Source organism: Sclerotinia sclerotiorum, genomic scaffold (genome assembly GCF_000146945.2).
Source record: "Sclerotinia sclerotiorum 1980 UF-70 scaffold_23 genomic scaffold, whole genome shotgun sequence".
Classification (NCBI taxonomy): Eukaryota; Fungi; Ascomycota; class Leotiomycetes; order Helotiales; family Sclerotiniaceae; genus Sclerotinia; species Sclerotinia sclerotiorum.
In genome coordinates, this window is record NW_001820813.1 from 130531 (window position 1) to 156906 (window position 26376).

Here is a 26376-nt window from a genome sequence, read left to right on the forward strand (position 1 = left end):
TTAAGAGTTTGAGCTTTTATTTCTTGTTTTTAAGCGTTTCCTTATGGATGAGTTCTCATTATTACTGTTGAAGTTGAATTTTTGAATGCTGTGGAAGGGAAAAGTTATGTCTTTGAAGTTTCATTGGTATTCCTCATGAATCTGAAATCTGCGCAGTCGAGCAAGACCTGAAGTGCTGGCAATTCGAGTTGTTCATACCCTGCTTTGTTTTCGTCATATGTCTATCAATGAGTTGGTTATTTTGGTGGAATAATGCACAGATGAACACTTGGGCTCAATGTTCCGGTACTTTTTAAGGTCATCTATTACGTCGTCTTATGGATCACAGTGGATTTGAATACAATAGACAAGGGTATAGCATATTCTTGCTGTCTACTTTCATATTTTCAGATATTACTTCTCCTCTTCAACCCACAGTTTAGTAAACACATCACCATCAAACATCATCATCACAGCACTTACATATTTCTCTCATGTCCTCCCCCTAGACACTTGGACATGACTAACCTCATGGAGATATCTCACATGCATTTAAATTGTATTAACCTTGAAGTTTCCTCCTCAAAATTTGCTTGTCAGATGCTATTGTGTGGGCGTGATTCGTAAAGTACACGTACGCACGCACGCATATTTCAATAACCTTATTTTCAATCTGCAGCTTTCCACTTTTCACATCAGATTCATACTAGCTCAGACAAGACAAATGTAAGACGTATGACGCAAGACTCGAGTGAGCAGAGTTGCGACTCGGACCCGATGTATAGTAGTCCTTGTATGGCATAGTTGCACTACCTGTTCATTGTCACCGGTGTTTGCTTACTGTGAGGTTCTTATCGCTAGATGCACTAAACCGAATCACATTCTTCCATTCTTTCACGGGATGGAATGACTGGAGTGGGCATGCTAGAAATCTTATCATCTCATTCCTCAAACCCACTAACCAGCCCCAAGGCCAAACACACCACCACGGGCCTCTACACCTTGTATCCACGTGTAATTGTGGTTTGTCGTTTGATGGTCACCTGGTCATTGAAACTTCCAAATGGATTTAGAGACTAAAAGCATGAAAGTTGGATAGATCTAGTGAGTGAAGATAAGATTCAAGTAGAACTAGGAGTGCAGTTTCCTGTTGTGAATACTATCTTGCACGTAATAGAAGATAGGTGATGAGATGATTCAAAGAATAACATGTACTAAATCATATAATATCCGAATCTTACAATATTAAAATTGAACATAATTTATAATTTTAAATAGATTCCGATGATAATATAGGACAATCATATGATATTTATCTTATAATATTCTGATACCCGAAATATTTCTTGGGATGGTTACCCTACCCTATAGACCTTGAGGAGGGTAATATACCGGCGGGTTTTACCCCGGGTTACCCCGGGTTTACCCTACCCTTCGCCCATTCCTGCTGATAGTCCGGAATGCGGTTCAATAGTGAAAAGCTTTGAGTTCCTGAAATCATGTAAAGTACGTAATGAATTACACTCAAATACCTACAAACTTTGGATATTAAACATAATTAGATATTTAAAGTATTTGTTGACCTCCTGGGATCTTGGCAGCATATGCATATATAGTACATATGCATATAAGGAGCAAACAAAACTCAACTTTTAATTCATTCTTTCCTTTTTGGTATACTGTTTGTTTGCTTTCAATATTTTGATTTCAAAGCACTTTAATTCCGAAGGCCGAATACCCAACCTATTCCTTCATTTTTTTGAATATATGCTCGCAGCTTAACTGCTTAGCTAGAGAATAAGTCAATTCAATCTGATGCTCTTTCTAGTCTCAAGAAACCCAACAGTATTTGAAAATGTTGAATTGTCTTTTAAAAATGAATTGCATCCAAACATTAAATTATATCCAAACTTTGAATTCTGTTTAAAATATTCTATGATTTTCTCATCATTGAAAGCTTAAATCTAGATTATCAGTCTAGACTATTTGATAACATGTCCGTCACTCCGTATATCATGCCTTCGAACTACAAGACGGCTTGGTTCTGACATATTGAATGCGCGACTCTGATCAATCCTAGGGAAAAGAAATTAAGATACACCTGAAGGCCTCATGAAAAAAATGAAGTGTACGCGTTAGACACCCAGCCATAGAGATACAAAGCCAAGAGAGTTATACCATGCCTTTGGTAGCCTCGATCAAATTGAGGCTCCAAAGCCCTGTTAATAAACAGGGAGGGAGAAGATCACACGTTTCTTGTGGACTAAATGATACGGAACTCCAACCGTGAACGGGTGGGACATCAAGTACTGCGCTATTTGGTGTGGTATAACTAATATTAGCCATCCAGCTGGATTCAGAAGAGCACTTAAAGGATTTTGAGAGCTCTCTGGAGCAGAATCATGGGGCTAAGATGAATGGGTTGTAGTAACAGTAGAACAATATATGGGAGGTAAGAGCGGATATGGGTGCAAGCACATATATCTCTAGACTAACCCATATATCAGAGGATAGTCAGTGTGTTTGCAATATGCTTGCTCAGTGAATTCTCAGATGATCCAGAATATAGAAAATTAAATAACGCTGTGATAACCAGAAGAATTGCAGAGTCACTTGTTATCCCGGAGAGCTGAGCAGCACAGCAGGATGTATTAGATGAAGATGAAGTAATTACTAGGCACTTGCTCTAGCTGCCAACATTGCTCGAGAGGGGGGTCACACTTGATTTGCTAAATTAAACAAATATCTTTGAAACGGTCTTAATATCCCAGTCACCGGTTTCATTGCTACCCATTAATGTACAGACATCCACATGCGTAGTGCGAGAGCTCCAAGACTCTTACAAAAATGGATGAAGGGGAAGTAATTGATATCACGTGTCAAGGATCTCTCCACCGCCTACCATTAATGCACGAGCCACTCAGTATTTCCGGCAAAAAAACTTCTTGAGCTTTTTTTATTTTTTCTCTTGTGAATTGAATGAGAAGTCAATATCAAACCGGCGCAATGGATATTCACCGCTGCAGATTCGTTCCATACCCTCCGTCAACAATCAATGCATTGGCATTCACACACTCGAAGTTGACAAAAGGACAATCTGCCGTTTCCCCACGATTAGCCCTCGGTCGCGCAAACGGTGATATCGAGCTTTGGAACCCGCAAAAAGGATCATGGCTTCAAGAGACAATCATCCGGGGTGGAAAGGATCGCAGTATTGATGGACTAGTTTGGACTCAAGATCCTAATGAGGATGTTAATGGCACGAAAATAATTGGGAAATCCAGGCTCTTCAGCATCGGATACACTACAACTGTTACCGAGTGGGATTTGGTGAAAGGTCAGCCATTACGTTCAGCGAGCGGAAACCATGGAGAGATATGGTGTCTTGCTGCCCAGCCCGCAGAAGAACAAAAAGCTGGAGAGGAACCTTCTGGAGAATGTCAAAAGCTTATAGCTGGTTGTGTTGACGGAGCTTTGGTTTTATACTCCACAGCGGATGAAGATCTGCAATTACAAAAAGTTCTTGTTCGCCCATCCGCGAAAAAAGCAAAGATTGTTAGTGTTGCCTTCCAAGATCGCAATCATGTTATTGCAGGATGTTCAGATAGCAATATTCGAGTTTATGATATACGAACTGGATCAATGGTAAGACAGATGTCTTTGGGAGCTGGACCTAAAGGGGGACCCAAAGATATTATTGTTTGGGCTGTCAAAGCATTACCAAATGGAGACATAATATCTGGTGACTCGACGGGAGAAATTAAAATATGGCAGGGCAAAACATACAGTATGATGCAGCACATTAAAAGTCATACCCAAGACGTTCTCAGCCTTGCAACAAGCTCTGATGGGATGACAATTTTCAGTGGTGGTATGGATAGACGGACGGTCGTCTACAAACAAATAAAAGGGAAGAAGAGATGGTCAGAAGTGAGGCACAGAAGATTTCATAGCCACGATGTTAAGGCTATGGCAAGCTTGGAATGTCAGGGAATCAGTGTTGTGGTTTCCGGAGGTAAGCAGATCTTCCACTAATATATTTTCCATAAGCTAATTTTCATTCGCAGGTCCCGATGCCGCACCTACTGTTCTGCCACTGGCGCATTCTGGTCAAGAGAACCAACGTGCCCTGCCATTCCTCCCTCAACCATCCATTATTCAAAGTTCTACAAGAAAGAGATTGTTGATGAGCTGGTGGGATAGAGAAATAAATATCTGGCGCATAAACAAACTGTCGGATTCGATCAACGGCGATGAATTAGAAGCCGCGGCTGTCAATCGCAAATTGGTAGCGAAGATATTAATCAAGGGAGAGTCTAACATCACATCGGCGAGTTTGAATGCTGGAGGAAACCTGCTCGCTGTTTCAACTGTGTCAGATATAAAGCTATTCCGTCTCAAGGCACGGAAACCAGAAGAGGGTGAGGGTCTCAAGGTATCAACCGTCACTGTACCACACGTTTTTTCTTCTGGAGCGCGTTTGATTCAGTTCTCCCCTGATGGAAACTGGTTATCGGTAATTCGTGACGATAGCTCGATTGCCGTGGCACGAATCATTCAAGACAATGCCTCACCATCATCCTTCAGTATAATACCTCAGCTCTCAAAACTTTCTCGTCTTGATCGCAACATCTCAAAAGCCAAGCTTCTAGGTGGTCTCGGCGCATACGAAAGAACCGTCACTCAAGTAGCATTCTCATCTGATAGCAGAATTTTAGTAGTCAGCGATTTGGCAGGTTTTGTTGATACTTGGGTTTTAGAAGGAATCGAAGATCTCACACAAGAATTGGAGGAAACGCAGGAAGATGACGCATCTGATGATGAATCTGACGATGGCTCCGACGTCGAAGAAGAGAAGAAGCCAAAATTAGTTTTCGGTCAACATTGGACACGTAATCCTTCTGCCACTCGTTTACCAAAACTTCCCGCCGCGCCAGTTGTACTATCATTCCGCCCTTCAACTCGCCCGGCACTAATCAACGGAGCCACACCTCCTGCTACACGCAACAATCCTCGTCCTGTATCTCACGAACTACCTGTCGCCGAGGACCGTTTAGTCATTGTCACATCCACTAATGAAATTTATGAGTTCGAAGTTCTCACCGGTTCACTCACACCTTGGTCTCGTAGAAACCCCACCTCTACATTTCCACTTGCTTTCCGCCAAGTCATGGATTTGGCAAGAGGTTGCATATGGGATATTTCTAATGGTCGAGAACGTATGTGGCTACATGGTGTTGGCTGGTTATGGATGTTCGATCTATCACAAGATTTCCATTTTGAAGATGAAGAAGCAGAGGAGGATGGAGATTCTGAGATTTCAGGAAACAAGCGCAGACGCTTTCAATTAGGAAGATCTGGAGCAGGAGGTATGGTCGACCCAGAAGAGAACGAGACAGGCATGTCCCGCAAAATTCGCAAACTCATTCACGAGGAGGAGACGCACGAAACGGAAGTTGATGTAGAAGATAACAAATATCAAATGGATGTTGATTCGGACGATGATGATATTGGCAATGAATTGAAGTCACTGCTTAGGGAACGGTCGCAAAAAAGCGAGGATGAGAAATTTGGGGGACCAGCACAAACTTACAAAACATTCAAGTACAGGCCTATACTTGGTATGGTAGAGATTGGGGAGGGAGTAGAAGGTGGTCCTGAGGTGGCAATCGTAGAAAGACCAATCTGGGAAACTGACTTGCCAATGAGACTAGAAGGTGACCAGGAGTGGGAAAAGAAGTCGTTGTATTGAAGGAGGGAGGTACTAGATAGGTAATATGATTTTTGACGAGGGCTAAAGAAGCGTAGACTTGATGCATATGGATGGTTTGGCGTTCTGGAGCTAGGATGCAATGGATTGTTTAAAAGCAAAAAGTGTCTAGCTGAATGTGGACACAGGGATTTTTGAGAGATGTACATGCGCGTGTATACTCAAGAGATAGCAGAGTATATTGCCGATACCATTTTACAATACATGTCTCTTGGCTTTCTCTCTCTTTTGTGAATTTTCTCCTTAATTAATGTGGAATCGCTGAGTACCTCAGGTGCTGCAATTTACGATCTGGTTATTCATTATCTGTGAATCGCCCTTGAAGCATTTTGATATCCCCTTTTCGCTTAAATCACTGCATAGTATTTTTGAATTGATAAATCACAAAATAGCTTGTCACGCAAATGCTCGCTCTGTGCCCTTTGAAAAGCCAATCATCAAAACAATTTTCATTACTCGTACCACGGTATAAAATAAGTATGTCCGATATACTACGGCGATCGCTCAGTACTTTCGGTATACCTCCAGTGGTGGACCTGTTTGCACTAAAGTAATGAGGTACGAGTAGTGAGCAGCTTTCTATGATTCGGAAATCCTAACATACATATTTTAAAACATCTTTCATAATTCGATTCTTATTGATCTAGAAAGTATGGAGGGTTTGTGTGGGAACTTTTTGAAGGGATGTTACGACGGCGTAACATAACCCGCATCAGGTAACCAATTAGTTAGCAGGATCATGTGACAAGTGTCACCTGATCCGAAAGCCGACCGACTTCGTGAGAATCGATCGGCCCTGAGAATCGATCGGCCTCTCAAGAGTCGATCGACTTTCAGAACACGAAGGTCTATATAATCAAGATGGATTTCCTTTGTATAGAGCTTCGTGCTCAAGATCAATCATTTTAATATACTCTACTATTAGTTACGAATTGCATCATTGTCATGTTACGAGGTTTGCCGTCTAGATCACGTGGAAGTGCTCTAGGCTCTCGAGATGGTTTATAACTAGGTGTCAAGCAGGGACTTAAGTAATGACAATAATGCAATTTGTAACTAATAATAAAGTTTACTAAATGATTGATTTTGAGCACAAAGCTCTATACAAAGGAAATCTATCTAGATTATATAGATTTTTGTATTGATAATTATTTAATAAGATTAATATAACTCAGTATTAAGTTTATTAACCCTTACTAAACTAATTATATAATATTGATTATATATAAGAGTTTCCTATTACCCAGTGTAACACAAACCACGATTCGTAATATGAACTTTCTCAAAAAGCTAGGGGTCCAAGGAGCGCAAGCCCTTGGTGTAACGGAAACCCCTGCTTTCCTCCCACCCCTATTATATAAGAAACCTAAAGTACATTAACCATGTTCACATATGATACGATTACTCGGGGATTAGTATACGATTTAGGTGATCTGAGGATCAGATCCGAACAAGTACTATGTATCAATGGTTATCGGTAAAGTAAGATCATTGGAGGGATAAATATGATTTCTTTTTGTCTAGCCATTGTGGCTAGGCTATTCATTTGTTTACATATAGAGTAGCTATCCCCATCTACAGGTGCTCCTCACCTGTAGATTCTAAGTTAAATACAATTGCTGGTCTATAAACACCCTTTTGGTCACAATAATCAAGATTGAAAAGGATGAAAAATCGTTGATTTTGATATAATTTCCTTTAGTGTATATTGAGTAGATTTCAAAACTCTTAGAAAGTTAAAATAAAAAGTTTTAATTTAATTTAACAAACCTCAAAAGATATAAAAACATTAGATTAATATTATATATTATATTATAAGAAACAGATCCAAATATTAATTTATATAATAAATTATATAGATTTGATATCTTTTTGTTATTTGAATTCAAGAGGATAAATAAATGAATAATATAATAAATGTGACGGAAATCCCTGCTTTCCTCCCACCTTTATTATATAAGAAACCTCAGGTACATTAACCATGTCCACACATGATACGATTACTCGAGATTAGTATGCGATTTAGGTGACCTGAGGATCAGATCCGGACAAGTACTAGGTATCAATGGTTATCGGTAAAGTAAGATCATTGGAGGAATAAATACGACTTCTTTTTGCCTAGCCATTGCGGCTAGGCCATTCATTTGTGTATATATAGAGTAGCTATCCCCATCTACAGGTGCTCTTCACCTGTAGATTCTAAGTTAAATACAATTGCTGGTCTATAAACACCCTTTTGGTCACAATAAAGAAAAGAAAATTAGATTTAAAAATATAAATATAATCACAAGATACAAGGATTCAAAAAATCATTGTTATATAATTTAAATATTATAATTGTAATCAATCTATCTAAAATAATACACAAAAACTCTAAATGATAATATAAAAAAATTATATAATATTTACCCTATAGTACCCTAATATCCGTCGATATTACCAGGTAACTACTCTATAAAACCTTTACGGGGTAGAACAACCATTCTATAGAGATCGAATACCCCGGGTAGGATACGGGTGCCCATGCCCGCTATCGGATACTTTAATTATTAACGGAATCTAAAATATCTTTTCCACTATGCTAATCTATGCAGAACGTCCTATTTCACCTCTACATTCTACATAAGAGTATGCCAAACTAAGGATCCAGCCCACGCCCTATTTCTCTGCTTCCACAAACCCCCATAATTTTTTAAAATCTATTCCCACGACCTCAATTCCATCCAAATCAGTAACAAGCCTCGCAATACGGCAAATTTTCTTTCCATCCCTAACCGCCGAAGAGAACGGCGTAGAAACATCCAGAACCTTAACATCTTGCGGATGCCAAGTCTCCGAATTCTCATGATTGCACCAATCCTGCGTTGAAACAGACTCAATCAGGATATTCGTGAACATGACGGCTCCAGAACCCCAACCAGGATCTGGACTACCGCCAATTCCCACATGCTCGATCATGAGCAAGATCTGTATATTAACATTAACGTCAACCTTCGACTTTAGAGGTCGCAATAGAAAATGGTGTTTACCTCCCCCATATCTGGAACTTTAGGATCTGATGAAATGTTAGTAACACTGAACGATACCTGGAAAATGACAAACGTTCCAAATTTGGTACCATCGAAAGTGTAGTTTCCACTATAAGGAACTTCTCCTTTTGATGCGCCGATCTTAACGGGTATCACTGACCACGTATCAAGCCATTTATTGGAGCTTTCGTCAAGAGCCCAGATACTTGTTATTTCATCGCCCGGATATACTGTTCATTCGACTATTAGTCTCCATTATTCGACCCCTATTCCAACATCCAACAAGCAAACCTCACAGCGACACACATATCCGCCCACCATCCCACCTTATGAAACTCAACCCTTCAAAATCACAAAGAAAACTCACCCTCCGGCTGCACCTCCTCAAAATAAACCTCAATCCAACTCGGTTTCGTTGCCCCATCATAAAAACTAGGCACATGACTCCAATGACCCAATTCCTCCCCTGCATTCCCAACTACATTCTGCAAAACACAACTTTGATCTGTGGGTTGCATGCCCGCCCATGTGGCTTGGACTTTCCAGTCTGGACTATGGCCTTGAAGTGCGGTTGGGGGTGATGGAACGTGCAGGGTTGCTTCGAACTTTGAGGTGGGAGGTTAGTTATAGGGATGCTTGGGGGCGATGAGAAGAGGAGGGGAGATGGGAAGGGAAGGGAGGATACGTACGCGTGTTATTTTCCCTCCATAAGTGAAGATGAATACTGCCCCTGCAGTTGCGTGCTCGATAAGAGTAAGAGCCAATACAAGCCAAATAAGCGGAGTGATGGAGCAATACATGATGATGAAGACAAAAGTAGTAATGAGTAATTCAAAGATGTAGATAACACACAGTGCGAAAACCCAATAGAACCTTCCTTGCGTAAGTCCGCACGATTTCCGTGTCTTAAGTAACTGATGTGTGATATATCTTACCACTTGCAGCTTGTGCGAAGATCAACTTTACAATCCAAACTTATGAATCCAATATACCTATTGCATATCAATCTGCACACACATAAGCGTTTGTATGTTTGTAACAATGCATGTTGTACAAACAAAGCTCTCAGCACATCCCCAGCCCGCATGAATGTATTGCGCCATCAGCAAGCAATTTATCCACTCCCTAATTTGATTGATTCACTCAACGCTAAATGGTTTCTTTCCCAGTCATGTTCACCGAATAAGATTGCGAATGAGCTCTCAATAAACCAAGCGTCTATCCATACCCCTCTCACTTCTTGCGAGGCAATCAAGCGGGTGTATCAGAAGGTGCGTTGCTAATTGCTAATAAGATGTAGAATAGCTGAATCTTACTGCACTGCACGTTGTGCTGGTCTGAGATTAAAGCATATCCCCACCCTAGGTAATCTCATAAGTGAATACCCTAGCCAACGGACATCTACATCCATTCCCGCAAAGAATGTGAGACTTTGCATCAAGACAGCGTGCGACATGCCCAAGTTAAATAATTGAATGCATCTCAATGCACGGTGCTGTCGTGATCGTGGTTCATGAGTATCCTGGAGTTAGATCTTAGGGAGTAAAGCAGAATGCATTCAAATAAAATGTTAAAACGTCACCCACACCCCTTACTACCATATTCAAAACCGTCGGCGATAAATGAGGAACTTTCTTCATACGCTCAACCGCAGCGCCGAAATCTGACTCAAGAAGCTCAAAGAATATATTCCCACTCGGTATCCCAAACCCTACCCGGTCGCCATGGTATCCGTAACAGTGAAACCTTTGAAGAAGCACGTAGCGCCTCTGGTCGTTGGGAGTAAATCGACGGGTTGCACGTTATTAAGTGTAACGTTGAGGAGAATAAGCTTATCGACACTGCACCAGTCTCTACTCGTACCTTCGATTTGAATCGTAATATTTTGACAATCTATAGGACCCATCTCCCACTTTGCCGCGAGGCTGAGTTCAGTTGCAAGAATAGCCTGGGGCGTGTTAGTTGGTTCGGAAACAAAGTTGAGTTGGAGCATAGAAGAGTGGTAAAGGAGATGCAGACGGTACGTACTTATGTGAAGTCCCCCATGTCGGCTAAAGTTTTTGGTTAACCAAAGTACGCCCGAATTTATCGACGAATAAAAAGGCCAACTTACCATGTGCCGAAAGATCTACCGTAGCATTCCCCCCGCCATCTACCTCACCCTTTGCCAATCCCTCCACACCTCTCCTCACAATCCAATTCACATACCATTTATGAGCGTCTACCGCGCCTGTCCACATTTCGTTTTCATCCGTCGAGATAAAACCATTCGAGATCAAATCCCCCGGTTACACATTAATATTCTTCCCATGAACTCTTTCACCTCCAGTAGATGCAATCCCATCTTGGAAATACTCAAAGAATGACCACTGCCCTAATACCTTCCCCTCATTGGCGAATACTATTTGCAGGATAGCATTGCTGCTCGCAGGTTTGAGCGCGGGCCAGAAGGATTGAATACCAGTGGCTTGAACGACAGTTGGTGCTTTGGGTACGATTACTGTTGCTCGAAACTGGGGCTCCATGTTAATTTGCAAAGTTTGATACTTTTGAATGGAAATCTAGGTGATGCTTACATGGACAATTTTAGAATACGGCTCAATAAATACGGCCCCAGCTGCTACGAAGCGGGCCATTCCAAGCAGCCCAAGAATACCGGCGAAGACGCTAAGCTTATGAGAACGCATTTGCAAGGCTTGGCTACCTTGAGAACGAGCGGCCATTGAATGGTATATTGAAAAGAAAAGCAGCGGGCAGCAGTTCTGAAAGCAACGTAAAATAACTCAAGAATACCATTTTAGATTGTGGTGTAGGAGAGAAAGAGGTAAACTAAAAGATATCGAAGAAGTATCCTGAAATTTGCTATGGAAAGATGGGCAAAAACAACACCCCATCCACATTATTCACTGGGATTCGCGCAGCCAAAAAACAGGCTTGCTATTCGAACCACTGACACCAAGCCAAGATAGGAGGGATAATGTATAATCGATCTTAAAAGTACGGATGGTACCTACATAAACGCCAAGCGAAAACCTACTACAATTACAGAACGAAGCAAGAGATCAAATTGCTCCAGGAATTGTTCTTCGCGCACCTCCATTCACTAATAGGTTAAAGAGACATTGGAACTGGTCAGGTAAGCAAAACCATTCCCTTGAGTGAGTGATAAACATCTTGTCCATTGATCTCGAGGCCCATAAGATTCAAACATGCCAAAAGTAAAAAAATCTATGGAATGACTTTGTGCATTGGATGTATCAAACAAAATAAATGTTCTAAGCGGAAACTTCAAGTATTCCAATTTGTGAAATGAATTTAATTGCCAAACGGATTTGTCGGATGACAGTCCGGAATACCGCGCAAATGATAGCTATTATCAACCCTGCTCAAATCGATGAGATATCTCTCTCTATACATGGCGAGGAAAACCTAGCAGCTTAAAAAATGCCTCAGATCAAACATCATTTTTCTCACCTACCAAAGCCTCAAAATCAACTTTACCCTGCACATCGAATCTCCATTTGACATTTTCCCAACCTTCTCTCCTCTTAATGCTGACTTCAACATCATTCTTTGGTTTCCTAACTGCTGTACCTAACTTTTGAAAGGCTCTCTCTGGCACGCTTGCGCATTCAATCTCAAATCCCATAACAATAGCTGAGACAAGCGAAAGAATTTCAGTTGTGGCAAAATGTCTTCCTGGACATAAATGTTTGCCGCCCTCAAAAGGAAAATATCCCTGTGCTTGCTGTTTCTTCTGCTCCTTGCCTAGCTTTGCCATAGTACTTGGTAGGAACCGATATGGGTCGAATGAATCAACATTTGGTCCCCAGATTGATGGCGAGTTGTGGGTGATGCCAGAAGGAAGTTGAATGACGTTCCCAGCCTTGAGCAAAAATGAAGATTGAGAGGTTGACAATGTGAGAAGGACATCTTGGGTAACAGATCGAACAGAAGTTGCTGCATCAACGAAACGAAGTGTCTCTCGAAAGCAGGACAACAATATAGGACAGCTGGATTGAAATAGGGTAATATCGATGACACATTCTTCTATTCCATTATCCTCTCTTTGTCTTGATATAATATTGGATATTTCGCTTCGAATGGAAGAAACCAAAGACGGATCTGAAAATATGTTCACAAGTACCCAGAAAGATGTTGGCGCTGAATTGGTTGTCGCAAGGAAAAGAGTAGATATTTCGATATTAGCGATTTCCTCAGCTGTAAGACCCCACTTTTGGGAGCAGTCTAGTCGAGAATTGATGAGGGTACTGGCAGTGGTATGATGAGCAGAAGCATAATATGACGTAAAGGCAGTTTGATGGCTGCGCGTCCATGATAGGCTTTAAGGCAAATAAACTTAGGAAGAAACTCAAGCATAAGCATCGTCATACTCTCCTCGAAATCCCTGGTAAGATCAGCACTAATCTTCAAGTTTGGGGCAGGTGTCCAATAGCCCGGAATAGTAGATTTGAGAATGGTACTCGACATGTATTCATGATTCCCAGTGGACTGAGAGTACAAATGAGTGGAATATATGGAATGAATCAACACACGAGAACGCAGTATGTCAGACCAATTAATTGTAGGATTTCAGTCCGGACTATGGGAAACCATGTGTGGAGATATAATTGCTAACCATAGAGAATCTATGAGCCTATGATCGGCACTCATGGGGTCTTGAGGCCCATAGAGAGATGCAGAAGTAGCCAAAGTAAGGGTACCTCTCATCCACTTATAGAGGCTTAATTTCCCAGGGTTTTGACCAAGCCTGTTTAAAAATTCGGCAACGGCACCTAAAACTCCTTTGTTCAATACTAGTAGGGTCTCACCAGGCCCTAGATATTCTATCATCAATCCATGATTTTCGTTCAGGTACGACCTTCCATTATTCCTATTTAAAGGCAGCCCTTTGGGGTCATAATCCGGCGAAGTTTCCCCGCGAATAATTTTCATCCCGTTTTCACCAATATTGAATGCACGTTTCAAAGAATCAACGACGAATGTGGTAAAATCGAAGGCTTTCGTATTTCGATATGCAGCTTGAATTAGAGAAGGTTCGCAAACAACATAAACACGTGCCGGAAATATCTTAAGCATAAATACTGCGTAAAGAGGATGTTTGAAACTGTAGCGGAGATTGTAAGTGAATGCTCGTAGGGTGTGTGGATCACTTCATGTCAAAATCAAGGAGTACAGCAGCAGACTTGATGGCAGCACTTCAATGCTCATACCTTAGAGTCTGAAAATACCCAACTTGCCCTTCAGCATACCAATTAAATGTCCAAATAGTGGAATTCTTGACTTGACTTCAGGAGGTTCAGACCCAGTCGTGCATTCCTCATCCTTACGACCATGCCTATCAAAAAGTATCATCAACCCAACGCCTAGAACCAAAGTGATTGCAATTGGTAACTTGCTGATACCATCACTCTGCAAGCTCGAGAAAGGAGGGAACATTGTCATTGTGGAAGCATCATTGGGTGCCATAGTAAAGACTCAAAAGCAATGACTCGAGACTTGAAATCCTGAACGCATTGTAGCAAGAAAGGTTCATATATGATGCACCGCAATTGACGAGAGGAAACCAAGAAAATGTGGTTAGTACTTGCCCGTAGCTACCATATTGAGGACGACCAAAGCGGGAGACATCCTCTCTGTAGATCACGGAAATGCTCGAAGCCGGGAAAGCTAGCATCAAGTCTCTAAATTATCCTAGATTCTAGGATTGGATGAGCTCGACGATCCCTTAATAATTGAGCAGCTTTTACATGATGCCCCCCTCCTCCGCAGGCAGTGAAAGGATTCAATCGTTGATAGAATCCTTGGAAGTCTCAGTACAGTTCATGATGTGGATAACATTTCATTTCCAATGGCAGGTTGTACGTTATAGGTTGGTTGTGTTGTAGGTTGAATGAAGATGAATGAATGGGCGGCAGAGCTTTGATTGAAGTCAGCGCAGAGCTCCACCGAACCAAAACTTCAACCAATAAGATGAAGAGTAATAGCTGTGGCTGAACATCATGAATCTAGGTTTAAGCCACAATGGCACATTAAAGATACTGACTTGGAAACACTGTTTCGCCCCCGATCGTTTCACTCTGTATTCACATGCAATACATCACACATTAATTACACCACGAACCTTGAAAAAATCTTTCACATCAAATTTTACACTTCTATACCTTCTAAGTTTGTGGATATAAGGGATGCTTATATACCTAGACTTTACCTCTTCCACAAACCCCAATGATGAAATGAATTGGGTGCCTCGCCGGAAGAAAAATCCATTGAATAATACCATGCCGCATCTAGTACCAAATCAAATCACAGCACAGTACACATCAATAGCTCCTTTTGCATCATCTTATCACTCAGGTGTTCAATTATGAAAGAATCACATCTATTCTCAATCTTCTTTTCGTCTATTAATCATAAACTATTAATCATAAACTACCATTACTTTGTTCCAAAAAATCCATTTATCATCACAAGGCCTTGTGGATAACACCACTATCACTATAAATACAAGAGTCATGTATTGATTAATTCCTATTATAAACATTTATGAAATAAGATATCCACGCGCCATTTGATTAGAGCGCAGTCGAATCATTCAACTGCAATCATAGAAGCCATATTTGACCCATGATAACCATGCCAGCGACAGGCGCAATTGTCGAAAATAGGTAGAAAACATTTGAAAGAGCTGGAGTGATGAGTGTAAAGATGCTTTTGTCGATACCACTTGACGCGGCAGATGCTTGACTGGCAATCGGTGGACTGATGCTGGGAGATGATACAGGAGAGGTGTTTTCAGCCGGCTTAGATTTGCTGGTGCTTGAAGGTTTGTTTGCATTGTTGCTTGGTTGAGCGTTACCAGTCGGCCTGGCTTTATATTAGTCTTTGCATTAGCATACTAGACATGGATAACTTACTGTGTAGAGTTGCCTGAGAATAATGAAGCGGCACTAGCCACAGCCCCTGACGCAGATGCAGCACTACCAGCGCCTGAACCGCCAGCGCCTGAACCGCCAGCGCCTGAACCGCCAGAATCTGGACCACCAGAGCTTGAACCACCAGAGTTTGAACCACCAGAGTTTGAACCACCAGAGTTTGAACCACCAGAGTTTGAACCACCAGAGTTTGAACCACCAGAGTTTGAACCACCAGCACCTGTACCACCAGCACCTGAACTACCAGTGCCTGAACCAGCTGGGGCTCCTCCAGAACCAGTTTCTGTACCATTAGAGAAAGGAGGGTTTGGTCTAGAAGGCGACGTTGCATTTGAGTTCTCTGGGGCAGGTGCGGGGTTCTTGGGTCCTGAAGATGTCGAGTTGGATGCAGATGAGGGACTTTCGGGTCCTGATGATGTTGAGTTCGGACTTTCCGGAGCCGATGCAGGACCCTGGGGACCTGTTCCCGTCGAATTTGAAGGCGTTGGCACCAAGTCTGGGCATGCCCTTAGAAAAAGTTAGAATGAGAACATATAATTATATGAGTACAGTTACATACGAGACAGTAACGGTAACAGTTTCGGCTCTAGCCAAGAAAGCTCTGGCCATTAGCTCATGTGTTGGAAGAGGAGGCGCTATTGTTATTGGTACGGGAGTTGCTTGCGAAAAGATGCATGCTGAACAATCACAAGACTCGCCGTGAGAATCGTGGTGAACGTTATATGCAACTGCTTTCCTCAACAATTCTAAAGCAGCCAGAGAATGAAGATCACTAGGTGTGGCGGCTGACGACATTGCTGTGCTTGGGATACTTGGATTGGACTTCGCCATGGCAATGGCAAGTAGCCCTGTGGCATCACGAGCAGTGTTACTAACACTAGTAGGATGTGCCACTAAGCTGTTGATATTCGCCAAGATAACGGAAACCATATCACATCTTCCTTGAAGGGCAAATGAGACTGTATTGGTTCCTTGGGCAAGAATGGCAGAAACCGTGGTAGATTCCTTCTCTGTAGCTTCATTTTCGGACTGTATGTCGTCAATAATGATAGGCGTTGGAGTGTTCAGTGGGTCAGGCGAGCAATAGTTCAATGCCGATATCTCACTTCTTCCAGTGGACGGTGTAAAGATTGTCGTTCTATGGAGTATTGTTAGCTTGAGCAAAGATATGAATGGGAGATCCTTACTGCCAATTCAGACCGAAAGTAAAATCTCTTTTGCCCAAGCTAACACCATCCCTACGGACAAATGCTTTCAACCCCTCTCCAATGAATACAAGTGTGAGAACTGAAAATGCAATTAGTGTAGCAACGACCATCGCCGGTCGCCCGAATCGACGTGAAGGCATTATTTCAACCAGGAAAGAGATTTTGAAAAGAACGAAAATGCTTGAAGCAAGTAAAACGAAGTTAATGGCTGTATCAAAGACCAAAATTGCATCAATGTATGTGCAGAAGTGAAGGGTACAGAGACGGAGACCAAAATTTACCAAAATTGCATCGAGCGAAAGAGTTGTATTGAAGAAGTTGGAAGAGAAAAGGAAGAAGAGAAGATGAATGAGATGGGTTTTCTTATTGTTGGGTTTGAAAGGACGGTTCCTTCCTCAGCTGCCAACTAATGCTGCCTCAATTTCCAGATTCATAGGAACTCCTTCCCAGTTGGTATATACCCAAAGGAATCCTCCATACCTGCTATTCCCACCTTCCTAGTCAAAATTCTTTATTCTGTTTGCGCCTTACTTCCATACTTCATATTATAAAACAATCACAGTAGCATTTCAATCAAAATGAAGGCAATCAGTTCATTGAGACATAGCTATAGACCCTAGCTTTTAACCCCATATAAACCCATATGCATAAACTAAAGAATTCATTTTCACAAGCCTACTAACACACCTAGTAACGCTTGCCAGCACGGAGAGAATCACCGAATTCCTCCAAAGGACTTCTGATGAGCTTGGTCTCCTTCCATAAGTTAGGGGTCAAGTATCCGTATGTGTTGGCGGCAGCGACGAAAGTAGCCTTCAAGGTGTTCTCGAGGGTCTTGGTCGAACCGGAAGAGGAGGTATATGCATCTTCGACACCTGCGAGTTGGAGGAGACGCTTGACAGCTGGGGATGCTACGAGACCGGTACCACGGGGAGCTGGGATAAGCTGGAAAAGAGGAAGAAACTTAGCAAATTATCGAATGAGTGAATTTTAAGAATTTACTTACTCTGACAGAGACGGAACCACACTTTCCACTCTCCTTGGTTGGGAGAGAGTGAGGAGTACCCAAGTTGGTACCCCAGTAACCTCTTCTAATTGGAACAACGGACAACTTTGCGATGATGATAGCGGCACGGATGGCAGTTGCGACTTCCTTGGAGGTCTTGATACCGAGACCGACGTGTCCCTCAGAGTCACCGATGACAACGATGGCCTTGAATCTGGTACGTTGACCGGCACGAGTTTGTTTTTGGACAGGCTTGATCTGCAGGCAAAATTCGTATCAGTATCCATATTTGCCGAATTTTCATAATCGCATAGGAGCAATGTGTAAATTTCGCATACCTTCATGACCTCATCCTTCAACTTTGGCAAAAAGAAGTCAACAATTTGGTACTCCTTGATGGGCAAAGAGTGAAGGTAGATCTCCTCCATGGAATTGATCTTTCCATCCTTCACGAGACGGCCAAGTTTGGTAACTGGTTGCCATTCCTTTGCCTCGTCCTTGTTTCCTCCACGTCCGCGACCACGTCCACGTCCGCGTCCGCGACCACGATCTCCTCCACGGCCTCTGTCGCCGAAACCTCCTCGAGAGCCGCCTCTTGGTGCGTCAGCCATATTGATATCGAATTGATCGTTAGGTGGTGGTTGGCTAAGTCGGTGGGCGTTGAACGATTAGGAGATCAAGAAAGTTCGAAATAATTAGAATTTCGAAGTGTGGGATTGTTCGCTTAAGCAATAATTTTAGTGACCCAAAAGTAGATTAGCGCACGGATTGAGAAAAGTTGATGATGTTGATTCATGCCTGATATCTGGATTAAAGTATTTGTCAGAATTAGGCCAAAATTGAGAGTCGACAGAGATAAGATCACGTGGATTGATCACTTTTCTTCCATGTCATCGATCTACTTGTCTAGTAGGTGCAACAAGTGGTGTGAGTGCGTACCTGCATATGGTGAACATACCTATCTATTTTATATCGTATCTTTTCGTATATGTCGATATAAATTGTTTTCAACCCATCATATATCACATACACACATTATACTCTCATCAACTCATCTAGCTTTTGAAAAGGTTGCCCTGAAGGAGGATTAAGCCAACAAGTCAGGTTCAAACCGGATGTATCTGCTTCGAAATGTGCCATTTTTCGAATCATTTGTGCATAATTCTCAGAAGACATCTTCAAGAAAATTGTCAAGAACAACACTTAGCCTTTCTTGGCCTTTGAAATGAATGATATTGCTGGAAATAAGACTACATGATAGTATACAGAGGCAAATTCGAGTATTTGCTTTCTCCTACCCAATAATAAAGCAGACAATAACTCCATAGCACCATACTGATTTCCGATTCCATAGCTTGTGTTAGATATCATTACCCAAGAAGAGATCCAAAATCACCTCACTCCTTTTTCTCCCGGCGGAGTGTGTGTGACGCAATGTTGTCGGAAGAGGCACCTTTTTTTTGTTCCCACATGCCATAATTTATCAAGCAAAGGTTGGCACTTCCCACCGTACTCAAAGGATGTCTAGTAACATCCGTAACTTCTGTGTCCCCGTACCCTTTCACTACGCCATTGCCAAAATTATGCTGAGGTCCTCGCTATGCCATGAAAATTAACTCCCGAGATCAGACCATCACTTACCAAGAAAATGTTGTTTCTCTGTACCGTGGATTCCCATCCTCGCCATGTTTCGACGTCAATTGCACCGCCAGCCATCTTTCTTCGGAATTCAAATGTAGGTATGAAATTACCCACCTGGATGATTCCGGGATTGGTTGATCATCTTCCTGAATACCTTCCCCCTCTATACTCGAAAGCCATGCGCAGATCCTTGCTACGCTAATCGTGTCAAAGCAGAGTCCTTCTCGTCTCGCTTTAGACCAAAGAAGTGCTATGGCCTGGCGTCGGATTCGTCGATCACGACATTTTACTGCAGTGATCACGAGAGGGAGGATTGTTCCCATATCTAGAGTAAAACGAGATGTATTACTTGCATCATCCGGACTGGAGAGTAAGATCTGAGCCTTACATATAATCTCCGCAAAGAGATGGTTATATTCGTCATATAACATCTCCGTATGGGGAACACTCGATGCGACAAGTATTGTGGCGATGTTGTAGTAGATGCTTAACATATGAGTTGCATCAGCAGAAATACTTCCAGTGTGTCCCTCTACAGTATGGACGGATTGAAAGGCTTTTCGCCATCGAAGTAGTTGTGTGGTGTAGTGAGTATGAAGCCTGTTCCAATATGGGGCAGATAATTCTTCTGGTTCAGTTTGCGATTTCATGACCGATTTTCGATAGAACTGACCAATGGCAGCCATTAGGAAATCCCAAACTTCTCGGGCTTCTTGGACACTTTCAAACTCGTCTGGAATTTCCATATCATCTTGAAGAAGGTTTGGGACAGGATATGGCGGTGGAACAAAAAGACCTTGGACATCAAGACGAGCAAATAGACGCCCCAAGTCATCGACAAGGCTATCTTGGATTTCGGACAATGAATCATGCGACAATCGAGAGCTTCCTCCTCTTCGGGCAATTCTCCAATCAGCCAACAATCGAGAACCCCCTCTGAGATGAGTCAAAGCACCTTCGTAACTTCCCTGAAGGGATTCAAATGTCATAAACAGTACGCATGCTGTAAGGGATGTTCTCAAATGTCTTCTGCCGTCCGAAAGTATTATCCTCAACGAAGCAATGGCTCTGCTGTACTCCCTCAAAGCGAAACGATGGTGTTCATCTAAATGATGGTGATCGATTTGAGGAAATCCCGAAAGTGATAGTCGAGTCGGAGAAGATGTAATCTCCAAGGATTTTGCTAGAGCACCCAATGCAATAGTCGCATATCGGATAGGCGCATCTTGGTGACACAATTGAGGAACCTTTTCTGTCCAGAAGGTAGGATCGAAGGAACCGCAAATCTCGGCAGCTGTTTTATCACAAAATCTTTGGAAATAACGACGTTCGGCTTGATCACCAAGTATAGCGACTGAAGGAGCAAATGGCATCACAGACATCGGTCGTGGGTGGATAGGTACTGGAGCATTTGCATTCTGTTTGGAGACATCTTCAGCGTGCTCCGGAGCGTATCCACCACATTCCCGACCGAGGTTTTGACACCTGATACATTGTGGTTTGGTTTCGTCGCATTTAACACGTCGCTGTCTGTATTGTATTAGTCACTTACGGATATGATGATTGTCCGAAAAAGATTTCCTGGTGGAGAAATCCCAATGGTGTGGATCCACAACTCTAACTCGACTTACTTGCATGTTGAACAGCCCGTCTTTGACCTCGGACCACTTTTTCTGAGTCCTTGACTTCTCGATGTTTGTTCTGGAGACCCTTGATCAGGGGCAGAAAAATTATTGAGAAATTTATAAACGTTTGGATAAGGAAGCTTCAATGACATTGTTTGTTGTCGTGAAGCCGATCTAATTACCGCATCAATTTGCCGACTACCGGAAGAATACTCGTCGTAGTCTCGTCAGGTTTCGTGTGGGTGGTATTGTAATTTTGCCTTCCACTCTTGGGGTCTATCGGGTTCAAACTCCAAAAAGTTTGTTTCTTGGAAAGTTAAGAATGTGCTGGATATTCTAGCAGTTATTGACAGGAGTCGGTCCGTTATTACTCACGAGATTAACTACACAGAGCAGGTTTCGGCTGGGGCTTGTGACTCGGCCAACAATCGACACGACCTTATCGTTTTGATGGGCAATTTATATTAGCGGGACATGGTGCAGGCTTCATGGCAAAATAAATTAAGCAAAAGGTAAGAGAGTTTTACCGACACCCAGATTCAATCGATTATGCGGCATGTATCAGCAAGCTTCTAGTCATACCCGGCAAGCACTGTATATCTGAGTGGACAATCCTCTCACTTTTTAGTGCAGCTTGCAGCTCTTGACGCTCTTTCATATATTGAAGAAAACGGCGAACTGACTATCAAAACTAAGGCATATTATAGCAAGGATCCGCGCCACTAAATGACCAATGACAGGTGCCACGGACAAGGTTCTGTACGGAGGCGCCAAGACTTATATCCAGAAAGGTGGAAGATGGACAGGATCCCATCAACACGTGAGAATGTGCTTCTCTCGAAGCTTTGGAAGGGTTCTACTCTGTAAGCTTGGCTTGCTCCATGTATTGTTATGCGAATCGGCGAGTAAGGAAGGTGTGTGGGCTAAAAAAATAAATGGTTGATTGGCTGCAACAATGTACGCCTCTCCCATACAGGAATTAGCGCTTATTAAGTTACTTTCTTGCGGAGAACCTAACCGAAGAGCCGGAATATCAAAAATCCCCAAATGGTACGATAGTATTGTTTGTAAAGCGTGATATGCTTGAAAACAGGAATTCTCGCGAATAATGCCTGATCTGGACAGGTGGCTTGAGCCACAACAAGGTTCTTCAATCCTTACATCTGAACCATCTGGGAATTCGAATACCACAATTCCCTTGGGAAGCTGAAGACCTTTTAGTTTACTCCATGGGGACGCCACATTTTCGTGGGGTCTACCCTCTTTCATCTTTGGGACCATGATATGCACGTCGTGTGTATTTCCAAAGAGACACCAGAGTTTTCATTGTTCCTGCGTTCAACCAAGGCCGGCAACCGTGGAAGTCCTCGCCAAAATCAGCCTTACCCGTCATCTACTTCCCCATTGGAATACTCAGCATCACGTGGAATACCGCTGTACTTTACATCTTATTCAAGGAAAGGAATAAGCTTGAGAGTAGAGAATGCGGGGTCAAGTGTTTTCTCCACGACATAAATACGATGTGCGAGACAGCGCGGTAGGGGAGTCTCCATCGAAAGGAGCAATACTCGGTCAATCATGCAGAGACTCAATTTTATGATGCCAGTATGATGCAGAAGATCTACAGGCGTATTTTTATACTTCTCTTCTAAGAGATGTGGCTCATATGTGACACAATCTTACTTTGGATACAAGCAAATCTCATCCTCAATGCTTGACTCGGCTGAGCATGCAACATCACACAATCTTATCTGGCCTAGTGGACGGTGAATCGATTTATCCACAAAGCAAAGTTACGCAATGGGAACTTCTAGAAGTAAATACCCCTCGTTTCATAGCTTTAGAGCAAGACTCTATGAGTATTCTAATGATGCCATGCATAATGCATGACAAAATCCCAAAATTTCACATGGACATGATTAATTTACTGCAATATAGAAGCCACGAAATGTCAAATTCCAAATAGTGAACCAAACGGTCGGGACTGAGATTTTGTTGTTTAACTCCTTGTTTAGTGCTTTAGGTTGCAGTAACACCATTTCCTGAAACAGAGGAATAAACGTCTATCTGCGGTGCCATCTTCTCGACATGCGCATATATTGCAGTGGCCAATGAAATTCTTGCCACCTTTTTGTAGGTCGGCAAATACGAATCTCAACATCCTTTCTGTTTAACGTGCTGTCGCATGTACTTGTACTACTCTGAATGTTACACAATTTCATCGGGCCTTTCATATAACGAATGGAATTCGAAATGGACTTGACCCCAAATACACCATATACGATATTGGCTCACTTCCTTCGCTTTACAATATGCCGATCTTGTTTGTCTATTACTAGGCCTCAACCATAACTCATATGATGTTCATCTTGTGTATATCGAGAAGCGTGATGGAGAAGAAATGGTCAAATTAAATTCTGAATATGCATTACAAGGCTTTGAAATCAGACGGGGCAACAATTTTTCCACCAATTGACATCAGCTCCTCGGCTAAGCGTGAAATTAAACCAACATCAAACCACATACCATACCGACTCTCAAAGATACGACATTTTTAGCAATTGCTACCAAATTTATTGATTCTGAACTCGGTCCTTCTTCGCTCACCATTTTTTCACAAATAGTAAAGTTCTTGAAATGCTCCTCATCTTCTCTTCTCTCTTTTTCCAGCTTTTTGTGTAACCATCCCATCATCATCTTGCAGTCTTCTCTTTCCTCGTCTCCTCAAAAATGTAAACGATGCACATTGCTCGGCCGTCATATTCCTCTTGCTACACTCATTGCAAGGCGGAGCCCCCAAACAATCAAATCTCTTCTTCTTTCGTTCGCATGGGGGACATTTTGGTTTGTTCGGTCGCGTGGGGTTGGTTGATGGGTGCCACACTCGTTCGGGAAGTGGAGTTCGGGGCTTGCAAATGTTTGGTTCACTTAGTTGTGCTGATGGTTTTGGTGCAGAGACATCAAGAGCAATCTCAAGTGCGTTCTCTGCCAGTTGGCGAAGTTGCCAATCTCCAAGGACTCGAGTGGTTTTTCCATCGGAACATTCGTTGTCTGCGTCGGATCCGCTGTGATCTTGGAGTCCTTGATTGGGTATCTCGGATAGCTCGGGTGAAGAGTCGGATTGTTCCGGGATGTCAACGTCAATGGGCTCAGGTGAGGGGCTCAAAAGTTGAGGAACCTCAATCTCAATGATTTCAGGTAAATGTTCCGAGAGTTGAGTAACTTCGATTTGAAGGGGCTTGGTTTCCGGAAATTCTGGCTCGGAAGGTTCTGCCTCGGAAATCTCTAGCTCGGAGATATCTGTCGTAGAAAGCTGCAAGTCAAGATCGGGCGCATTGGGCAGCTCTTTCCCCTGAGCTGCATTTTCTGCAGTATCGTCACCTGGATTGTGCTGAGTAACCTCAATGTCATGAGCTTCATTGGATGGAGAGTTTTCGTCCGAGCACATTTCAACGTCTGAAGAATCTTCTTCTGGAGTTACGACTTCTGGAGTAACACTTCCTGAAGTGTTAGGAGCGCTAATCTCGCAAACCTCAATGATTGGGAACTTTTCGTCGAACCTTTCTTCGATAAACCCTTCATGCTCAGAACTTGGAGGTTGTACGTTGGATGCTTCGTTTTCGTCTTCCATCTTTGTGTCACAGAAGAAGGAAAAAGTAGCGAATCAAGAGGATAAGGGGAAACATGCGCGTATTTAAGTATTACACAGCCTTAAAATTCATGTTTCAATGAAATTGTTATGTGGTAGAACTACATAATCGCACCGAAAGGCAGCCTCAATGCGCCTTTCACCAGTGGATATGCTGCCAGCGGCTTATCCAATATTTTTTATGCGAGCTACGTTTTATCCCTTGATAGCTCTTGCAATTTCATTCTGTTGACGCACAAAGTTATTGCGGGCGGGTAGACGCTTGGCGGCGGTTGATAGTAACAAGCGATCCCTTTTTTGTGATAATGCAAACAGTAATCTTTCAAGGCAAAGAAGTTTTCAGGAATACAGTTTGTATGGACCAAGCAAACCTTCTATGAGTAAACAATATGAACATGGTGCCAAAGGCGCTCAGCAATATCCCATGATTTTATGCCTGAAATAATGATACTTCTATTGCAAAGTCTTTGCAGCTTCAAGCTCGCTACGGTGATAGCTATAAAACATTTCCGTATTGCAAACATCTTATTTCTTTCTAGTATCCCTGCCTCATAAGCTAGCTAGAATGATATGACAACGTGAATTAGATTGGAACAATGAAGCATGTTCAACGCTTTGAGGTATAAGGCTCAGCAATCCCTTTGACCCGTGACTACACTCCTCAATTGTTTGGGTATATAAGCCAGTATACAAATATTACAAAGGGACAACTACAATATTATGGGGTCCTTAAGTATATTATGGGTTACAACGGATTTCAACATCCTTCTAAAAAACTTTCCCACTGTAAATCATGCACCCACGAGTGATGGCTTCGCGGATTCCTGCTCATCGTTTGCTTGCTGTCGCTATCCATCCGTCTATGCTTGTCCTTTGATAACAATCATTTCCATTGTTTTATTTAGTGTTTTTGTTGCTTCTGAAAACCATTCATCATCATAAATTGCCATCATTGTATTTTTTTAAGTTCCCTGGGGATATGCATACATAATTGTGAGAACTAATAGAAACCACATGGGAGGCTGTATTTGCATGCTTTCCTTTGTGTTCAATACCCCTACTGTCAAGGCAAGCGCTTAAACGGATAGATCTCTAGCGACTGGGTATTGGGTTCTGTGCGCTATTTATACCGCAGAAATATTTTATTGGTTTCGCAACCTTGATGCTACGATAGGAGGATGCTGCAATGAGAGTAGACTACTGCATCTCCATTTTCTCATGTAAATTACCAGCTTGAGAATTTATGTTCTTTGGTCCGAAATGGAAATTGTTAGAAAACGAGTATATAAATACACAAAGACCGAAATTAAAATGAAACTTCAAGATAATCTATAAGAATGAGGAGGGAAAAATTGACAATTGGTGGCTTGATGGCTTCATCTTCCTCTAACTTGCTGAACTCTCCGCTCTGCAGATTCAGTCCTCTTACTGAGAGGAAGATCATTTCAATGATGCAATAAATTTAGCAGTGCTTGTATATCTCACTATCGCTATATGTTATCTTTATTTAATC

At 42.3% G+C, this 26376-nt stretch overlaps 10 protein-coding genes across 10 annotated transcripts; 1 reads left to right on the forward strand and 9 right to left on the reverse strand.

The window, feature by feature from the left end:
- Window positions 1–2985: 2985 nt before the first annotated feature.
- Window positions 2986–5731, forward strand: SS1G_12994 (hypothetical protein; the record flags this gene model as incomplete). The annotated part of the gene is made up of 2 exons (XM_001585852.1): window positions 2986–3994; window positions 4047–5731. 2 exons carry the CDS (start codon window positions 2986–2988, stop codon window positions 5729–5731), a joined length of 2694 nt encoding a protein of 897 aa, XP_001585902.1.
- Window positions 5732–8407: 2676 nt separating this feature from the next.
- On the reverse strand, window positions 8408–9578 carry SS1G_12995 (predicted protein; the record flags this gene model as incomplete). Its single annotated transcript, XM_001585853.1, has 4 exons — window positions 8408–8789; window positions 8852–9008; window positions 9146–9383; window positions 9468–9578. 4 exons carry the CDS (start codon window positions 9576–9578, stop codon window positions 8408–8410), a joined length of 888 nt encoding a protein of 295 aa, XP_001585903.1.
- A 911-nt stretch (window positions 9579–10489) lies between these two features.
- Window positions 10490–11018, reverse strand: SS1G_12996 (predicted protein; the record flags this gene model as incomplete). The annotated part of the gene is made up of 2 exons (XM_001585854.1): window positions 10490–10726; window positions 10911–11018. The coding sequence occupies 2 exons, from the start codon at window positions 11016–11018 to the stop codon at window positions 10490–10492; spliced, it is 345 nt and encodes a 114-aa protein (XP_001585904.1).
- A 1214-nt stretch (window positions 11019–12232) lies between these two features.
- Window positions 12233–13269, reverse strand: SS1G_12997 (hypothetical protein; the record flags this gene model as incomplete). Its single annotated transcript, XM_001585855.1, has 2 exons — window positions 12233–12828; window positions 13173–13269. The coding sequence occupies 2 exons, from the start codon at window positions 13267–13269 to the stop codon at window positions 12233–12235; spliced, it is 693 nt and encodes a 230-aa protein (XP_001585905.1).
- A 744-nt stretch (window positions 13270–14013) lies between these two features.
- On the reverse strand, window positions 14014–14268 carry SS1G_12998 (predicted protein; the record flags this gene model as incomplete). The annotated part of the gene is made up of 1 exon (XM_001585856.1): window positions 14014–14268. One exon carries the CDS (start codon window positions 14266–14268, stop codon window positions 14014–14016), a length of 255 nt encoding a protein of 84 aa, XP_001585906.1.
- A 1136-nt stretch (window positions 14269–15404) lies between these two features.
- On the reverse strand, window positions 15405–17082 carry SS1G_12999 (predicted protein; the record flags this gene model as incomplete). Its single annotated transcript, XM_001585857.1, has 4 exons — window positions 15405–15666; window positions 15717–16241; window positions 16294–16872; window positions 16922–17082. 4 exons carry the CDS (start codon window positions 17080–17082, stop codon window positions 15405–15407), a joined length of 1527 nt encoding a protein of 508 aa, XP_001585907.1.
- A 547-nt stretch (window positions 17083–17629) lies between these two features.
- Window positions 17630–18559, reverse strand: SS1G_13000 (40S ribosomal protein S2; the record flags this gene model as incomplete). Its single annotated transcript, XM_001585858.1, has 3 exons — window positions 17630–17887; window positions 17949–18206; window positions 18287–18559. The coding sequence occupies 3 exons, from the start codon at window positions 18557–18559 to the stop codon at window positions 17630–17632; spliced, it is 789 nt and encodes a 262-aa protein (XP_001585908.1).
- A 786-nt stretch (window positions 18560–19345) lies between these two features.
- On the reverse strand, window positions 19346–21366 carry SS1G_13001 (hypothetical protein; the record flags this gene model as incomplete). The annotated part of the gene is made up of 3 exons (XM_001585859.1): window positions 19346–19546; window positions 19700–21119; window positions 21221–21366. 3 exons carry the CDS (start codon window positions 21364–21366, stop codon window positions 19346–19348), a joined length of 1767 nt encoding a protein of 588 aa, XP_001585909.1.
- A 539-nt stretch (window positions 21367–21905) lies between these two features.
- Window positions 21906–22495, reverse strand: SS1G_13002 (predicted protein; the record flags this gene model as incomplete). Its single annotated transcript, XM_001585860.1, has 2 exons — window positions 21906–22070; window positions 22376–22495. 2 exons carry the CDS (start codon window positions 22493–22495, stop codon window positions 21906–21908), a joined length of 285 nt encoding a protein of 94 aa, XP_001585910.1.
- Window positions 22496–23858: 1363 nt separating this feature from the next.
- On the reverse strand, window positions 23859–24845 carry SS1G_13003 (predicted protein; the record flags this gene model as incomplete). The annotated part of the gene is made up of 1 exon (XM_001585861.1): window positions 23859–24845. The coding sequence occupies one exon, from the start codon at window positions 24843–24845 to the stop codon at window positions 23859–23861; it is 987 nt and encodes a 328-aa protein (XP_001585911.1).
- Window positions 24846–26376: the final 1531 nt, after the last annotated feature.